Here is a 16,199-nt window from a genome sequence, read left to right as displayed (position 1 = left end):
GCAGTGGTGCAATCATGGCTCACTGCAGCCTCAACTTCCCTGGGCTCAAGCGATCCTCCCACCTCAGCTTCCTGAGTAAGTAGCTGGGAATGCAGGCATGCACCATCACACCTGGCTAATTTATTTTTATTTTTGTAGAAACAGGGTTTTGCTCTGTTGCCTAGGCTAGTCTCGAACTCCTGGGCTCAAGTGATCCTCCAGCCTCAGCCTCTCCAAAGTGCTGGGATTACAGGTGTGGGCCTCGGCACCCAGTTGGAAGTTGTTTTCCGAACGTGCTTCTCCAAAGCTGGCAGCACCCACAGAACAAACTGGGCATCAGGAGAAGGCACAGACTAGGGGACTGGTAGGGGATTAGGATGTCCATCCATGCAGGGCCCTCCCCAAGTCCATTCGGCAACCATTCCCTGCCACCACATGGGTGGGGCTGGGAACAGAGAGATGAATGCCGTCCCACCACCTAGCGCGCTCTGCGGAGGGATGGAGGGGGTTTTGCCAGAGGGGGAACAACTTTCCACGCAGCCCTGGCTTTCCTCAGGGTTTGAGTTGGGACAGAGCCAGGGATAGCTGCAGAGCTCTGATTATGGACCTCCTGGTAGGCAGGACACAGCCGCTGGAAAGTTTTAAGCATGAACATGATAGGGAATCAGCCTTGTGTTTTGGGAGGCGCAGTCTGGTGGCCGCGAGAAGGGACAGTGGAGGTGAGGCAGGGAGAAAGGAGGCCCCTGTAAAAATCCAAGCGAGAGAAGCAGCTCTAACTCCCTTCCCCAAAGAGGCTCAGCTTCCCAAGGACGAAAGTGTTGCAGGCAGGTGTCACCTCCCTGGACCTTGGTTTGCTCTCAGCATGACGGGTCAGAGCCCTGCTGGCTGCACCACGCCGCTGGCACAGTCAGTGCAGTCCGGGCCCGGGGGCTGCAGCCATCCCAGTCCAGGTCCAGGCCGCGAGTCCCGGGGCTAACAACCGCCCTTGCATATGGCCCCGCCCCTGCCCCGCCCCTGCCCCAGATTGGCTGGGATGGGGGGCGTGGCCTTTCCCCATTGGTGCCTGTGGCGGCGCGAGCCCGGAAGCGGACGGGGGCGGCGGCGTAGGAGCCTCGGGCGGGCCGGGGTTGCTGCGCTGTCCTCCGCTCCTGGCTCCTGGCTCCTGGCTCTGCAGCCATGCAGCCCCCGCCCCCGGGCCCGCTGGGCGACTGCCTGCGGGACTGGGAGGATCTACAGCAGGACTTCCAGAACATCCAGGTTAGCGCCGCTGCGGACGCCCGGTGGCCTCGAGCCGCGTTTCACTGGCTCAGGGGCAAGGGTCGGGCAGCCCTGGGTCAGGCAGCAGGGAGCTAAGGGTCAGGGGTCGGGGCCCTGTCGTCACTGCCTAGGGGGGCGAGGCCCCGGGTCCTGGTGTCCACCGCCGCCTCCTCCAGTGTCCGGGAACCCCGGTGGGACCCCACTGCCCTGGCGACCTCGGCTTCCAATGAGGGCCTTGGAAAGGGGCCCAGACCCCGACCCCGTCCTCTCCCAGGAGAGAGCGGCCGTCTGAGTCATACACGGGCGGGCCCAGTCTTGGGTCAGCCACTCAGCAAACGCGCAGCGGGCAGCGCTCGAGAGGCAGCCCGGGTCGGGGGAGCAGCGTTTAGGGGGAGTCCTTGGCCTGGATGGGGGCGCGCCCCAGGCAGAGGGACAGCGCGCACCGCTGAGGCCTTTAGAAGGAAAGAGGGGACTTGACAGGCCCATGTGGCTGCATCAAGGAGAGCTAGGGGAGGGGTGGGCGGGGCCAGGCCCTGTAGGGACGCCCTGGCCTGGCAGAGATCGGAGTCCCTCCGAGGCCAGTGGAAAGCTACGGGAGGAACTGTCTGGGCTGAGCTCCCTCGGGGCCACCGTGGCTGTTCTGTCCAGAGGCCAGGGAGGAGGAGGCTGCTGGCCTCATCCAGCCAGGGAAGAGGGCGGTGGCTGTGAGTGGGCAGAAGTGGCACGTGCTGGGGTCCGAGGGGGCATGGTGACCCCTCCTGGGCATGAGAAACAAGATCCAGACAGAGTGGAGCCCCCGCCAGCTGATGGCTTGGTTAGGCCTTTGCCTCTCCTGGACTGGTTCCAACCCCTTCCTGTTGGCATTGAAACCCAGCTGCCCCTGGCCCTGCCAAGCCCCCTGCCATTGGTGCTTCTCCCCAGAGACTGAGCAGACCCAGCCTCCCCGCCTGGCCCCCGCTGTCCTGGCCACAGCCCCTGCTTGACTCTCTTCACACTGCCCCTTGCCCCACCTCTAGGCTACGCCTTCTTGAGACTCACCTAACAGGGCAAAGTGCTCGGGGAAGCCTTGGGCCAAAGGTGAGGGGGGCTGGCCTTAGAGCAGGAGGCTCTAGGGCTGAAATCTGATGACCTTTAACCTGGGAAGAAGATGTCAGGAATGCCTGAAAAGCTCAGCTCCGCCTGTACTGGAAGGCTGGATAGGCAGGAGGAGCTGAGAGGACAGAGGGGTGGCTCTGGGCGGCCCGCTTGGTCCAGAAGGGGGCCCTGGGGCCTAAGCTCCAGACTCAAGGTAGGAGAAAGAGAGCCTGTCCTTGTAGGGTAGGGACAACTAGCAGATGGGCTGAGACTAAGAAAACCTTGGCTGGGCCCGGTGGCTCATGCCTGTAATCCCAGCACTTTGGGAGGCCAAGGCAGGCAGATCACGTGAGGTCAGGAGTTCAAGACCAGCCTGGCCAACATGGTGAAACCCTGTCTCTACAAAAATACAAAAATTAGCCAGGCATGATGGTGGGTGCCTGTAATCCCAGTTTACTTGGGAGGCTGAGGCAGAAGAATGGTTTGAACCCAGGAGGCGGAGGTTACAGTGAGCCGAGATCACGCCACTGCACTCCAGCCTGGGCGACAGAACGAGACTATCTCAAACCAAAAAAAAAACACAAAACATCTAGTCTGTTTCTCGGGGAGGGGTGCCATGGGGTCTCTGGGCTCACAGGAGGACACCCAGGCCCTCGCCTGCCTTGGGGAGACGGCCACCTCATCCCCAGGCAGGCGCAGTTCTCCCTCCTTTCCCGCTGAGCAAACCCTCCCAGCAGCCCTGGGGGAGCCTGAGCCCCACGTCCTGCCTGCAGGCTCTGGCTCAGTGGCTCCCCAACTGGCCTGAGCCTTCTCCCCTCCGGTCCCCAGGAGACCCATCGGCTATACCGCCTGAAGCTGGAGGAGCTGACGAAACTTCAGAACAATTGCACCAGCTCCATCACGCGGCAGAAGAAGCGGCTCCAGGAGCTGGCCCTCACCCTGAAGAAGTTAGGAGCCGCTACCCCACCTGCCATGGGCTGAATGTGGGGTGGGAGGGCTGGCACTGTGAGACCCTGGGCACCGCTCCTCCCCTCTCTGGGCTGTGTTTGCCCTTCTGCCCCTGTGGGAGTCAGGGAGGACATTTGGGAGTCCTCCTACCCTGACTCTCTCTGGCCTCACCCGCAGATGCAAACCCTCCCTCCCAGCAGAGGCCGAGGGGGCCGCGCAGGAGCTGGAGAACCAGATGAAAGAGCGCCAAGGCCTATTCTTTGACATGGAGGCCTATTTGCCCAAGAAGAATGGGTGAGGCCCCCACTGCCCACTCTCAGCTCAGTTCACAGCCACTCCCGCGGGGGGAGGCCTGAAGCCGGGTGCTGCCCTCTCTTGCTCATTATAGTCAGCAAATGTTCCCTGGGCCCAGTGCAGGCTGAGCAGTGAGGCCCAGTGCTGACTTCAGGGGAGACAACCGGCTGAGGGTGACATTTCACGTGATAGGTGCTTCGTAGCATGGGGAATGAGGTGGCACAGTGAGGGACGCCTGACCCGGTCCAGGAGGTCACAGAAGGCTTCCTGGATTAGGGGATGGGCGGCTTGAATCTTAGAGAATAAAGAGTGGGCCAGGCATGGTGGCTCTCACCTGTAATCTCGGCACTCTGAGAGAGAGAGGTGGAAGGATCACTTGAACTCAGGAGTTCAAGACCAGCCTGGGTGACATACTGAGACCCTATCTCTCTATTTATTTAAAAAGAGAAAATAGGCTGGGCACGGTAGCTCATGCCTGTAATCCCAGCACTTTTTTGGGAAGCCAAGGCAGATTGCTTGAGGTCAAGACCCGCCTGGGCAACATGATAAAACCCATCTCTACTAAAAACAAAAATTAGCTGTGCGTGGTGGCGCACACCTGTAATCCCAGCTACTCAGGAGGCTGAGGCAGGAGAATCGCTTGAGCCTGGGAGGCAGAGGATGCAATGAGCCGAGACTGCGCCACTGCATTCCAGCCTGGGCGACAGAGTGAGATTCTGTCTTAAAAAATAAATAAGTAAATAAATAAAAAGAGTGAGGCAGACACACGGGCTGAGGGCGAGAGGTAGCAGCAGGTAGACACAAAGGCCATGAGCAGAACTGTAGTGGCCAGAGCTCGGGGCAGGAGCTGAGAGGGAGCCAAGAGGCCAGAGGCTTTGCTGAGCTGCAGCGCTTGCCTTGAGCCCAGTTGGCAGGGGAGAGGGTGGGGTGGAACGTGCGCTTGGAAAGGCCAGCTGCTGTCACCCAGGAGGACGGACAGGGCAGTGCAAAACCCTCCGCCAAGCGAAAAATCCCAACAGAGGCTGCAGGCAGGAAGATAGCTGGGAGAAGATACCTGGCCCAGAAGGCAGGGAGAAAGGAGTGTCAGTAGCCTCGGGGTCAGTCCTGAGATAAGGAAGGGGACACGCATCCTGGAAGTCGGGTCACCTTGGCGAGAACCATTTGATGGAACAGGGTGGATGTTGATCTTGGGGATGACAGAAGAGCCAAGGAAGGGAGACAGCCAAGTTTAGGAGACTTTTTTTTTTTTTTTTTTTTTTGAGATGGAGTCTGTCGCCAGGCTGGAGTGCAGTGGCACGATCTCAGCTCAACCTCTGCCTCCCTGGTTCAAGGGATTCTCCTGCCTCAGGCTCCTGAGTAGCTGGGATTACAGGCGCCTACCACCACACCCGGCTCATTTTTGTGTTTTTAGTAGAGACGGGGTTTCACCATGTTGAGCAGGCTGGTCTCAATCTCCTGACCTCATGATCCACCCACCGTAGCCTCCCAAAGTGCTGGGATTACAGGCGTGAGCCACCGCGCCCGGCCCTCTGGGAGACTTTTTAGAGTGTGGCTGTGAGTGGAGGGAGAGAATAAGTAACTAGGAACTGGAAATTAGCACCGGGTCGAGGGGCAGCTGCTGCCTGGGTGCAGGGTTCCTTTGCCCCTGGGAAGACGCAAGCACATCCACCTGCTGAAAAGAGGGGCCGAGAGGGGAAAGAGCCAGAAGAGGTGATGGAGGGAAGCCCTGGGAGAGCGAGAAGGGCTAGTGGAGGATGGAGGGTGCAGAGATGAGGGTGAGGAGTGCTCCCAGTACAGTGACCCCCACAGAGCAGAAGCCGGGCTATCTTCTCTGAGATGTTGCAGGTGGGGCCTGGGGTGGGAGGAGACAGGATGGAGGGTTTGGGGGAGAGGATGTGGAGAGGCCAGTGCTAAGAACCAGATGGGGAGCCGAGTGGGGACACATCCGCAGCCTGGTGGGTTGGCAGTGGAGGCTGGAGCTGGCCTGAGTGGGGAGCACTGTGCCGGGAGCACTCTGTAGAGGGAGAAGCATGGCTGCCGCAGAAGCTCTTTGTGGCCTAGGGCGAATGGCGTAACCACGCTGAGCCTCTGTCCGTTCAGCATGAGTGTGAACAAGAACCCATGCGTCTGGGGCAGGTGCTGAGAAAGTGACCGACTTTGCTGTCACCTCTTGGAGTATCTCTGGCAGAGAAGGGCAAGATGATCTCAGTTGGTGGGTGTGGAGGCTGGACATTAAGGGGATTGGCAAGAAAGTGGTGAAATTGGCGGGTGGCCTGGGGACTCGGCCGGCTCCGATGAGATCTGGAACTGGAGAGCGTGGAGGCCTCTGAGGGATGGGGGGTTGTGGTGGGGAGAAACGCCCCGGGAGGCCGGGCACTTGGGGGGTCAGCCCACAGTCAGAGCTCCAAGCTTCTGTTCTGGTTTGGGAGGTCGTCCCAGATGTGGCCAGGTGTGTGGGTCACTGAAGTGGAGCCCAGTACTGAAGATTCTGGAGGGGAGGTGGCAGGGAGCTGGGGGGTAGGTGGTTGCCATCACACAGAGGAGCAATCGGGGACATGGGGACGGCCCTCAGCGAGGAGGGAGAGCTGGGTTCTCTTGGGGCCCTGAGGTGGGGGAGTTTCAGGCAAGACTGCGGAGACGGGACGCTGTTTCCCCAGGGGTCAGGATTCCAGAGCAGGCGGCGAGGAAGGCTGAGCATGGCAGGGAGTGGGTCTGCAGCCCCCAAGGTCAGAACCTGATGCCAAGGCCATGCGGAAAGCAGCGGGTGAGGGGGGGTGGTGGTGGCCCAGGCTCTGGCCTGGCAGGCTTGGCTGAGTATCAGTGGCTTCTCTGTCACTCAGGCTTCTCCTCACCCTGCCACCCCCTTCCCTAGATTGTACCTGAGCCTGGTTCTGGGGAACGTCAACGTCACGCTCCTGAGCAAGCAGGCTAAGTAATCAGGCTGGGCCTCCACCCGCCGACCCGGCCTTCCCCTCCATCCCCTCACCCGGCCTTCCCCTCCACCCCCTCACCCGGCCTTCCCCTCCACCGCGTCACCAGGCTTCCCCTCCACCCCCTCACCCGGCCTTCCCCTCCACCCCCTCACCCGGCCTTCCCCTCCACCGTGTCACCCGGCCTTCCCCTCTACCCGACTTCCCTTGGCTCAGCTGCCCTCCCAGGGTGGGGGCATGCATGGGCCCCACCAGCACCCCACCCGTCTCACCAGCCTGTGCCCCCCAGGTTTGCCTACAAGGACGAGTATGAGAAGTTCAAGCTCTACCTCACCATCATCCTCATCCTCATCTCCTTCACCTGCCGTTTCCTGCTCAACTCCAGGTGGGTGTCCCGCCCGGCCGAGGCCCTGCCCATCCCCAGGCGCTGTGGTACCAACCCTTGGTCCCTTCCCTCCGCAGGGTGACAGACGCTACCTTCAACTTCCTGCTGGTCTGGTACTACTGCACCCTGACCATCCGGGAAAGCATCCTCATCAACAACGGCTCCCGGTGGGCAGGGCGGGCCCTGAGGGAAGGGAGCATGGAATGGGGCGCTGGGACCCCCTGGGAAGCAGGAACAGGCCCTGGGGGTGATGATCGTTCTCTGCTCCAGAATCAAAGGCTGGTGGGTGTTCCATCACTACGTGTCCACCTTCCTGTCGGGAGTCATGCTGACGTGGTGAGTGGCTGGGCCCCAGCAGGGGCAGGAGCTAGGACAGGGAGGGGACACACGGCATCCCCAAGAGTCCCCAACTGAACTCCACTTTCTTAGGCCCGATGGTCTCATGTACCAGAAATTCCGGAACCAATTCCTGTCCTTTTCCATGTACCAGAGTGAGTGTCCCAGATGTCCTTGCTGAGGCCTGGGGGCACCCGTGGTGGGGGGTGGGGGCAGGAAACCCCCCTGGGCTCAGCCCCGCTCTTCTGTCCTCCGCCCGGCCCAGGCTTTGTGCAGTTTCTCCAGTACTACTACCAGAGTGGCTGCCTCTACCGCCTGCGGGCACTGGGTGAGCGGCACACCATGGACCTCACTGTGGGTGAGTTGGGCGTGGCCCTGGCATCTGGACACTCTCCTTTCCTCCCGTCCCGGGTCTGAGTGGTGGCGTCCCCTGTCCCTGGCCGTCCTGTGCCCTGACCTTCCTCCCCGCAGAGGGCTTCCAGTCCTGGATGTGGCGGGGCCTCACCTTCCTGCTGCCTTTTCTTTTCTTTGGACACGTAAGTCGTGCCTCTGTGTCCCTGCCTGTATGTCCGTCCTCTGCACCGGCTTCGGGCTCGAGCAGGGGCTGGGTTTTCTGAGTAAAATGTCTCCTCCCTGCTCAGTTCTGGCAGCTTTTTAATGCACTGACGTTGTTCAACCTGGCCCGGGACCCTCAGTGCAAGGAGTGGCAGGTGAGCTGGGGTCCCTGGAGAGGACGGATGGGCCAGGCCCAGGCCCGGCCCTCACCCTCTTCCTCCCGCAGGTGCTTATGTGCGGCTTCCCCTTCCTCCTCCTCTTCCTCGGCAATTTCTTCACTACCCTGAGGGTTGTGCACCAGAAGTTTCACAGTCAGTGGCATGGAAGCAAGAAGGATTGAGGCTGGGCCTTCCGCTGCCAGCCCAGAGGGGATTCTGCGTCCCACGTGTTGGAGGGGATGGGAGGCACCCCTCGAGTGTATGTGTGTATCAGGGGGTCTCTGCTGTTCTCCCTTGGGTTTTATGGGCTCTGTGGGCCCTGAAGGAAGACCTGGGCCCAGTGCCCTCAATAAAGAGAGGCCCAGAGGTAGCCTGAGCATGTGTGTTCTCCGTGGGGAGGGCAGGGCTTGGCGACCCCGCCACATGGGTTCCTGGGTCTGAGTTAAGTTCATCCAGGTGGAGGCTCCAGATCTACTCACACAATACCAGGCAAATACAGAAAACAGAACTTTATTCCAAGGGCCAGAGGTTATTTAAAATTATTTACACTCATTGGAAATCACATGGAGGGGCTGGGCCCAGCTCAGCTGAGAGAAAGAGCCCTTCTGTGCGGCCACCAAGGGCCAGAGGCCTCCCAAGGCATGGAGCCCGGTGTCCCCGTGCAGGCCCTGGGCTGTGCTGCCGGAGGCCCTCACCCGGCCTGGGGAGCTCAGGAGGGTGCACCTCAGGCCCCGGAGGAGTCTCTGTCACTGGACCTGTGCCTGTGCCAAGGCCAAGCCAAACCCACCCAGGAGACGGCAGGAGGGAGCCAGGAGAGTGATTACAGGCAGGAGTCTGCGGGGTGGGTGGGGCAGGCGAGGCCCTAGCTCCACACGTCCAGGGAGTAGCGGCCCTTGGTCATCAGCTTCTTGACATAGTCCACGGCCTGGGCGTGCTCCATGGCCCCGAGCTCAGCCACGATGTCGTAGAAGGTGTTCTGCACGTCCCTGGCCATGTTCCGTGCATCCCTGGGCAGGAAGAGGGGGTGCTGGGGGCTGGGCCAACTGCGGTAGGCAGGGCCTTGTCCTCCCCACCCCTACTCCAGTGACCCCACTCACCCACAGACATAGATGTGGGCGCCGCCTTCGATCAGCTTCCACAGGTGCTCTCGGTCCCGCTTTAGCAGGTGCTGGACGTAGACCTGAGACCAAGGGTGGTGCCGTGAGGGGAAGGCACAGCAGCTGAGGCCCTGCCAGCCCCGTCTCCGCCTTCATGGGTGCCCGCCCGTCTCACCTTGTGGGACTGCTCCCGGGAGAAGGCCACGTTGAGCTGGGTGAGCGCGCCGTCCCTGTGGAACTGCGCCAGCTCCTCCCGGTACAGGTAGTCCTCATCCGAGCGGCGGCAGCCGTAGTACAGCAGCGTCTCCCCCACCTCCTTGCCTGCGTGGCAGGGGCCGGGGTGAGCGTGGGGTTCCCAGTCGTCACCCCCTCCCCTGCGGGCCCCCACTCACCCTGCTGCCGCAGCCAGGCCCGCTCCTGGATGAAGCCTATGAAGGGGGCCACCCCAGTGCCGGGGCCCACCATGATGACAGGGGTGGTGGCCTTGAAGGGCAGGCGGAACTGGGACTTGCGCACGAACATGGGCACCAGCGCGCGGCCGCCATTCTCCCCAGCAGGCTCCTTGGCCCGCAGCCAGTTGGTGGCCACGCCCTTGTTGATGCGGCCGGCCTTGGTCTCGTACTCCACAACCACCGCACAGATGTGTACAGAGTTGGGATGGACCTGTGGGGAGGGCCGTGTGAGCTCCGCCGCCAAGCCGAGGCCCCTGCCCAGCCCTGGCCCCGAGTCCCGTTCTGCAGGCCATCCCCACCCACCCAGGGCCTCTTCCAGCCCACCTGGCACCCAAACCTCAGAGGCCCCATCCCCAGCAGCTTCCCGGACTGGCTCTGGGGACCGGGGCTGGACAGATACTGGGAATCTCACAAACCAGCCCCACTGAGTCCACAGCCTGGAGAGGCATTTGGAGCTGCGCTGAGTGTGGAACTGGGGCTCAGGGCTTGGATCTCGGAGCTCCTGTGCTGACAGCAGGGCTGGGCCTCCAGCGTGTGGCTGGCAGGGCAGGGCCAGCCCTCACCTTGGAGGATGAGGCGATGGAGTAGTAGCGGGCCTGCAGGCGCGGCAGCAGCTCACACAGGTGGTCAATGGGGGGCCGCAGGGACGGGCAGTCCTGCAGGATGGCCAGGATGTGCCTCCGGGCCTCCACCACCCAGCTCAGGTACAGCTCCTAGGAGACACGGGGGTGAGACGGGGCTGATTGGAGCCCATGGAGCTCGGAGAACGGCAGGGTTACTAAGGGCGGAGATCGCGGAGCCTAGGCGGCGCACCTTGCCCTCGCCGGAGGAGGAAGCCATCTTGCGCAGCAGCTCCTGCTCCGAGGGCTCCGAGGCGTACTGCGCCAGCTCGTACAGCACGTTGGTGCGCGGAGGGTTGGTGATGTCCAGGTAGTAGGTGAGGGCGGTGCGGTAGGATGTGGGGCACGGGAATGGGTGCTTCTTGTTGGACTCCTCTGCGGGAAAGACACAGGCAGGATTTGGGGTACGCGGCCGCCTCCTGGGGATGGGTGGCTGCTGCGGGAGGGGTTGACGCCTCGGGCCAACTCTGCGGGAACAGGCGCCCCAGCTGGTGCTGGAAACAAGGCCTGTGCTGTCTGATGCCTCCCTGGCCCTGGGGCCAAGTCTGGGGCCTCCAGCCAGAGAGGAAGTCCTCATGAGAGGCAGGACTCTTCTAGGGGAGGTGCGGGGGGCCCACCCGCCCTGCACACTAACGCACCCGCTGTGCTTTCACGGCACACAACACGGTGTGACACGGCACCGCCCCTTTTCCTGCTGCTCCCTCACAGGCGGGTTGTGGAACCCGATAGTAAGGGCAGCCCTGGCGCGGCTGCTGAGGGTCGGCTAGCAGGGGTGGGTGGAGACGGTCTGGGCCCAGGTCGGTGACCAGTGGGTTGTGGGAGCTTCACAGCTCAGGCTGGGCAGCCCCACCAGGCCCGGGCAGCCTCGTGCAATGGCTACTGCCCCTTGGCACCACGGAGCACCCTTGGGGACCTGGGAGGGCTGCTGACTCCCGACTTCGGTGAGGAGGTGGGAGCAGCCCCAGGGCCTTCCTTCCCAGCAGGACACAGTGGCCATGGGGGAACCGGGGCTGCCTCTGCCTCCAGGCCCCAGCACCTCACTCCCTTAAAGGCTATGACATTGACAGGGTAGGGGGAACCCCAAGAGAGGGCCTGACCTACGGCCACTCTGCCTCCCATTTGCTTGGGATCCTGTAACCATGGAGTCTCGGTGCAAGGGCCGCCCAGGTACCCGGGCTTCAGGCCTAAGCAGAAGCTCAACCCAGGGCCTTCCTACAGGCCCAATCCTGCAGCTGCCTGGACCTGGCAGGGCGCCCTGACTGTGGCACTCACCATCCAGGTTGTTCAGGGACATGACGACATCCAGGTCGGCACCCAGGATTTTGCCCAGCTGATTGACGAGGGCAGAGTCGTTGGCTGGGTACACAGCCACGTGGTCCCCAGATTCATACCTGGAGGGAGATGCCAGGCTCGGGAGGGCGGAAGGCCGGCCCTGCCCCGGGTCAGGAGGCCCAGAGTGAGGGTTCAGGGGGTGACGGCGGCAGCTGGTACCTGATTTTGGAGTCCGAAATGTCCAATTCCAGGTGCATGAGGTGGCGCTCGGTCCCCTGGTTCAGCTTCCGGTTGGTGGTGACTGCAGCCAGGAATGGATTCTTGGCATCAAAGGGGCTGGGTGGGGAGGAGAGAAGCGCAGTGAGCTGCCAGGGCTTGAATCTGAGTCTCTGTCCCCAAGGACCCTTCTGGTTGCACAAAGCACAGGGAATCTCAAGAGATCTCCACGAAGAAATCTCACCGGTTACATCAAGGGCTCTCCCAGCCCGATCCAATGCAGTTCTCTTTCTTTTTGAGACTGAGTCTCGCTCTGTCGCCCAGGCTGGAGTGCAGTGGCATAATCTCGGCTCACTGCAACCTCCACCTCCCAGGTTCAAGTGATTCTCCTGCCTAAGCCTCCTGAGCAGCTGGAATTACAGGCGTGCGCCACCACGCCTGGCTAATTTTTATATTTTTACTAGAGACGGGGTTTCACCATGTTGGCCAGGCTGGTATCGAACTCTAGACCTCAAGTAACCCGCCTCGGCCTCCCAAAGTGCTGGGATTACATGTGTGAGCCACCTCGCCTGGCCCCAATGCAGTTCTCTCTACAGTCCCACCACGTGGGCAGAGCTGGGTCATCAGTGTCTCCATTTCCAAATGTGGAAACTGAGGCTGGCCCTTAAAAGAACTGTGAGACCCAAGCTGACGGTGCCACAGGCTGGAAGGTGGCTGGGTCTCCATATGAGGGGCATAGCTTCCCCACCCCCATATGTCCTGGACTACACCGTGGACGAGACAGAAATCTGCACTCCGGAAAGCCACTGAAATGCGGGGCTTCCTGCTCCAGCCAGGCTGGGGCAGGCCTACAGAAAGCAGGGCAGCTGGTGTTGGATGCAGTGGCACGGACTTCCCTGGGTGGCTCAGGCAGGAATCTGGCCAGCACCCAGGGGTCATCAAGGGCACAGAGGAACGCTAGGTTTTCCCCAAGTCTATCTATGGAGACAGATTCTAAGAAAATGAGCCCAGCTGCCAAAGAGGATCGTAGCCACAGAGCCCAGTGCGCTGTGTCCTTGTTGAGAAGTGGGACGCGCCCTGCGGCCCTGGGCAGTGTAGAGTAAGGTGGCTAAGTGAGCTCAGTACAAACTGGGCGAGTGCCAGTCTTCCGGAGCCGGGCCCTGGACAGGCACTGCGTCAGGGCATGGAGCAGCTGCCTGGCTCTCGGGCAGTTCCCCTCTCTGCTCTGGGCCTCATGCCCTCCCTGTGTAGGGACACTCACACCCACTCGTGGCACGGGGTCTGGTGAGAAGGGCCCTGCGGGGATATGGGGATACACGGCAGACTGAGTCTGGGATGCACCAGCGGCCATAGAGCCGTCTGCCCCAAGCCACATTCCCTCCACTCACGGCTTCTGGTTCTCGTAGCTCTTCAGCCGGCCCATCTCCCCCACGTACACCTTGGCCGCGTCTATGTCAGTGTGGACCACAAGCTCGTACTGGCGAATGCTGGAAGGGGAAGACCGAGGGTGAGGCTGGGAAGCAGCAGGGGTCAGTCCTGAGAGGGAGGGGCTGGACTACAGGGGAGATGGCGCATGGCCTTCGGGGCAAGGGCCCAGGTACATACGACAGGAGGCGGGGGAGCCCCTGCTGCAGATGCGCAAGGAGGGCAGGCGAGGGAGCAAGGAGGGAGGTGGCATGGAGCTGCCGGGGGTCAGGCGCCCAGAAGCCGGGGCAGGGTTGGACAGGCTTCCGAGAGATTCTGGGAGAAGGTAAAGAAAGCCCGGGCAGCACCCAGGGGCCATCGAGGGCACAGAGAGGAACGCTGTTTTTGGCCAAGTCTATGGAGACAGATTTTAAGGAAATGAACCCCTCTGCCAAAGTTGAACCTAGCCTCAGAGCCCGACGCACTGTGTCCTTGTCGACAGGTGGGGTGCGCCCCGCTGCCCCAGGGCAGTGCAGAGCAAGGTGGCAGAGTGAGTCCTTGGCTGGGACCAAGGTCCCTCCTCGACCTCGCTGCGACCCACTGCCAGCCCCCATTCCAGGGTGGCCGCCCTTGGCACAGGACCCGCCCAGCCCACCCACCGGTGGCACCTGCGGGCCCTCGCTCACCTGGACTCCTCGCCAGTGGCTTCCACCCCAAAGTGCTCGCACACGGCCGGCCAGAACTGCTCTCTCCAGGTGATGAAGTCCTCCTCCAAGCTGGGCCGAGGAGAGGAGTGGGGAACGGCTCAGGGCAGGCCGATGTGGCAACAATACCTGGTGCCAGGCACGCCCCGTCCCCAAAGCTCAGGACTGGGCGCCCAGTGACATGAACCCAGAGCATCAGGAAGGCTCCAGGGAGTTGGACAAGCCGAAAAGCAACACCGGCAGGGGCAGGGCAGAGGCGGGAGAGCCCCTTCCCTGTGTGGGAGGTGCGTGTCGCTGAGTCTCAGCTGACACAAGGGTGTGCGTGCCCCTCACGTTCCACGGCCCTTGCCTAGGCCCACAGCGCTGATCAGGGTGGCAGGGTGGGCACTCACTTCCCATCGTCGTCGCCCAAGCCCAGCTCAAAGATGCGCTGGGCGCCGAGCTGCTCCAGCCGCTTGTCCACGTACTTGCCCATGGCATTGAAGTGCTCGTAGGTTTTGTTCCCAAGACCAAACACCTGTGTGGACACAGGGGCCACTCTGAGGCCTGGCCCTCGGCCTGACCAGCGGGAGGTGCCATGGGGGCGGGGTGGGAGGCCCCACAGCGCCGGCTGAGCTGCTGGGAACACCTGCAGGCCTCCATCCCATCAGGCGCCTTGCACTGTGAGGAACACTGGGCCACTGAAGAGGCTTCGTTTGGGTGACCTGCAGCCCACAGCCTGCCCCGTCCACCGCCAGCCTCAACCCACGGGGAAGTGGAGGCAGCCCACCCTCCCCACTGGCTGGGACTCCAGCTCCCCTAGCCCAGCCAAGTCTCAGTCGTCCGGCCAGAACCCTCTTGCCTTTAGTCTCCAGCACCCAGTGTCCCCTGGAGCTGAGGACAGGGAGGGGACACTCTCATAGTGCTGGGGTCCAGGGCAGAGGAGAGGGTCTCACGAGTGGCCTGCCCTGGCTGCTGAGAACAGGGTGGGGGTCTGGAGGGCTGCCTTTCAGACACGAGGATCCGGAGGCACCGCAGGCCACCGGGAGCCCACAGCAGTATTTGGGTGACTCACCGCAAACTTGACCCCAGAGAGATCCACGTCTGTCTCCTGGAGCCAGTCGTAGAAGTCCTGGGCATTGTCGGTGGGGTCCCCCTCGCCGTAGGTGGCCATGCAGAAAACCACCAGGGCGTTGTCGATCTCCGGCAGGCTGCTCAGGTCAGCCTGCAGAGATAGGGGCAGGACCATGCCCCGGCTATGACTGAGCCTGCTCAAGGTTCAACCCGCACCAGACGGGGAAGGCCAGGTCCTGCCCAGGGTGGTGCCAGGCCAGGGATGTCCGGGTGTCATGGGATCGGAAAGAAGGAATGACACAGAGGGTGGGGCATGGGCATGGGCATCTGTGTCAGGTGGGCAGGACAAGGCCACCTGTGTTGGGCTGGAGTGGAGAGGATGTGTTTCTAGAGGAAAGTGAAGTTTGCCACAAAAGAGCCACCAGAACGTGGCCTCCTGTGCTGATGCAGGTCTGGGGTCACCCTGGGAACTTCATCATTCCAGGGCTCCCAAGCACCACATGGCCCTGGTGCTCACTGATAATCTAAATTGTTCATCAACTTGAAATGCAGCCTGGAGATGGCTGTGCGGTGGTGCCCGTCACCAAGACCCCGGAGGAGGGGGGAGTGGAGCAGCTGGGGAGGGTGGGTTTGGTTTGGGAGATGTGGTGGCAACAAGGAGGGCAGCTGGCGCTCCGGGGAGGGCCGGTCCTGGGGAAAGGACGCCTGGCGTGTGGCTGCAGCTGCAGGAATGGCCCTTCCTTCAGTTAGCCCGGGCAGGGATGGCAGTGACCCTCACAGGAAGGCAACTTCCAAGGACGTCTTCCCAGGACCCCACTCCCTGCCAGTGTCCCCCTGCTGAGGGGCGCCCTACAGACCGGCCCCCGTCTGGGGCCGGCCCGCGGTGGCAGCTTACCAAGTCATACTCCTCGGGGTCCGCTGACATGCCTCGCATCCCATAGCGGTGGGCGTCCTTGGACAGGCGGTTGGCAAACTCCTCTGCAGTCCCCGTCTGGGAGCCGTAGAACACGATGATGTTCCTCCCCTAAGGAAGGCAGATGCAGGGTTGGTGAGGGCCACAGACCTCAGCCACGGCTCCGGTGGACACCCACTGGGCAAGCCGGGCAGGCCTGGCAGGCGGGGGCCCTCCAGGCTGCCCTCTTTCCTCCCTGGCTTTGAGTCCCTTCTAAGTTCCTCTGGGACTCGCTTCTCACTGTCACAGCCACTGTGGCAAAGGAGGGCAAAGGTCACCAACGCAATCTCACACGCGGCTGCTCAAGATCACATGTCTGACATTTTCATGACACGGGAAAAAACAAAGTTAAAAAGGGTAACCAATGTATAGCCCTTATTTGTGGGGGAATGCTTCCAGGACCTCCCATAGATATTTAAATCCAAGGATGCGGCCGGGTGTGGTGGCTCACACCTGTAATTCCAGCACTTTGCGAGGCCGAGGTGGGTGGATCACCTGAGGTTAGGAGACCAG

At 61.9% G+C, this 16,199-nt stretch overlaps 3 protein-coding genes across 3 annotated transcripts in view; 2 read left to right on the top strand and 1 right to left on the bottom strand.

Annotated features, from left to right (window-relative positions):
* The window catches only part of STYXL1 (serine/threonine/tyrosine interacting like 1), a 58,732-nt gene extending 55,482 nt beyond the window's left edge, over nucleotides 1–3,250 (top strand). Inside the window, exon 10 of the mRNA XM_025378913.1 lies at nucleotides 3,139–3,250. The gene's annotated coding sequence lies outside the window, so the exon portion shown is untranslated. The remainder of the gene's footprint in view (nucleotides 1–3,138) is intronic.
* On the top strand, nucleotides 1,045–8,429 carry TMEM120A (transmembrane protein 120A). Its single transcript, XM_025378908.1, has 12 exons — nucleotides 1,045–1,236; nucleotides 3,139–3,257; nucleotides 3,436–3,552; nucleotides 6,425–6,484; nucleotides 6,772–6,867; nucleotides 6,945–7,034; nucleotides 7,138–7,203; nucleotides 7,297–7,358; nucleotides 7,469–7,561; nucleotides 7,675–7,739; nucleotides 7,845–7,913; nucleotides 7,985–8,429. Exons 1-12 carry the CDS (start codon nucleotides 1,156–1,158, stop codon nucleotides 8,096–8,098), a joined length of 1,032 nt encoding a protein of 343 aa, XP_025234693.1. The 5' UTR covers nucleotides 1,045–1,155; the 3' UTR covers nucleotides 8,099–8,429.
* Nucleotides 8,411–16,199, bottom strand: part of LOC112620392 (NADPH--cytochrome P450 reductase) — a 72,395-nt gene continuing 64,606 nt past the window's right edge. Inside the window, exons 4-16 of the mRNA XM_025378902.1 lie at nucleotides 15,630–15,758; nucleotides 14,736–14,885; nucleotides 14,074–14,198; nucleotides 13,664–13,753; nucleotides 12,962–13,060; nucleotides 11,577–11,693; nucleotides 11,358–11,476; nucleotides 10,279–10,460; nucleotides 10,029–10,178; nucleotides 9,406–9,676; nucleotides 9,189–9,334; nucleotides 9,014–9,096; nucleotides 8,411–8,923 (exon numbers count right to left, since the gene is read on the bottom strand). Coding sequence (XP_025234687.1) covers nucleotides 8,779–8,923; nucleotides 9,014–9,096; nucleotides 9,189–9,334; nucleotides 9,406–9,676; nucleotides 10,029–10,178; nucleotides 10,279–10,460; nucleotides 11,358–11,476; nucleotides 11,577–11,693; nucleotides 12,962–13,060; nucleotides 13,664–13,753; nucleotides 14,074–14,198; nucleotides 14,736–14,885; nucleotides 15,630–15,758 — 1,806 coding nt within the window. The 3' untranslated portion in view covers nucleotides 8,411–8,778. The remainder of the gene's footprint in view (nucleotides 8,924–9,013; nucleotides 9,097–9,188; nucleotides 9,335–9,405; nucleotides 9,677–10,028; nucleotides 10,179–10,278; nucleotides 10,461–11,357; nucleotides 11,477–11,576; nucleotides 11,694–12,961; nucleotides 13,061–13,663; nucleotides 13,754–14,073; nucleotides 14,199–14,735; nucleotides 14,886–15,629; nucleotides 15,759–16,199) is intronic.

The sequence above is a fragment of the Theropithecus gelada genome, chromosome 3, assembly GCF_003255815.1.
Source record: "Theropithecus gelada isolate Dixy chromosome 3, Tgel_1.0, whole genome shotgun sequence".
Lineage (NCBI taxonomy): Eukaryota > Metazoa > Chordata > Mammalia > Primates > Cercopithecidae > Theropithecus > Theropithecus gelada.
The sequence above is the reverse complement of the archived record's forward strand: the minus strand, read 5'-3'. Positions and strand labels throughout refer to the sequence as shown.

Excerpts from the sequence above, each read along its gene's own strand:
- TMEM120A (XM_025378908.1), top strand. The coding sequence starts at position 1,156 with ATGCAGCCCCCGCCCCCGGGCCCGCTGGGCGACTGCCTGCGGGACTGG. Across the intron at positions 7,035-7,137 it reads CTCATCAACAACGGCTCCCG|AATCAAAGGCTGGTGGGTGT; the intron begins GTGGGCAGGGCG and ends TCTCTGCTCCAG. Across the intron at positions 7,562-7,674 it reads CACCATGGACCTCACTGTGG|AGGGCTTCCAGTCCTGGATG; the intron begins GTGAGTTGGGCG and ends TCCTCCCCGCAG.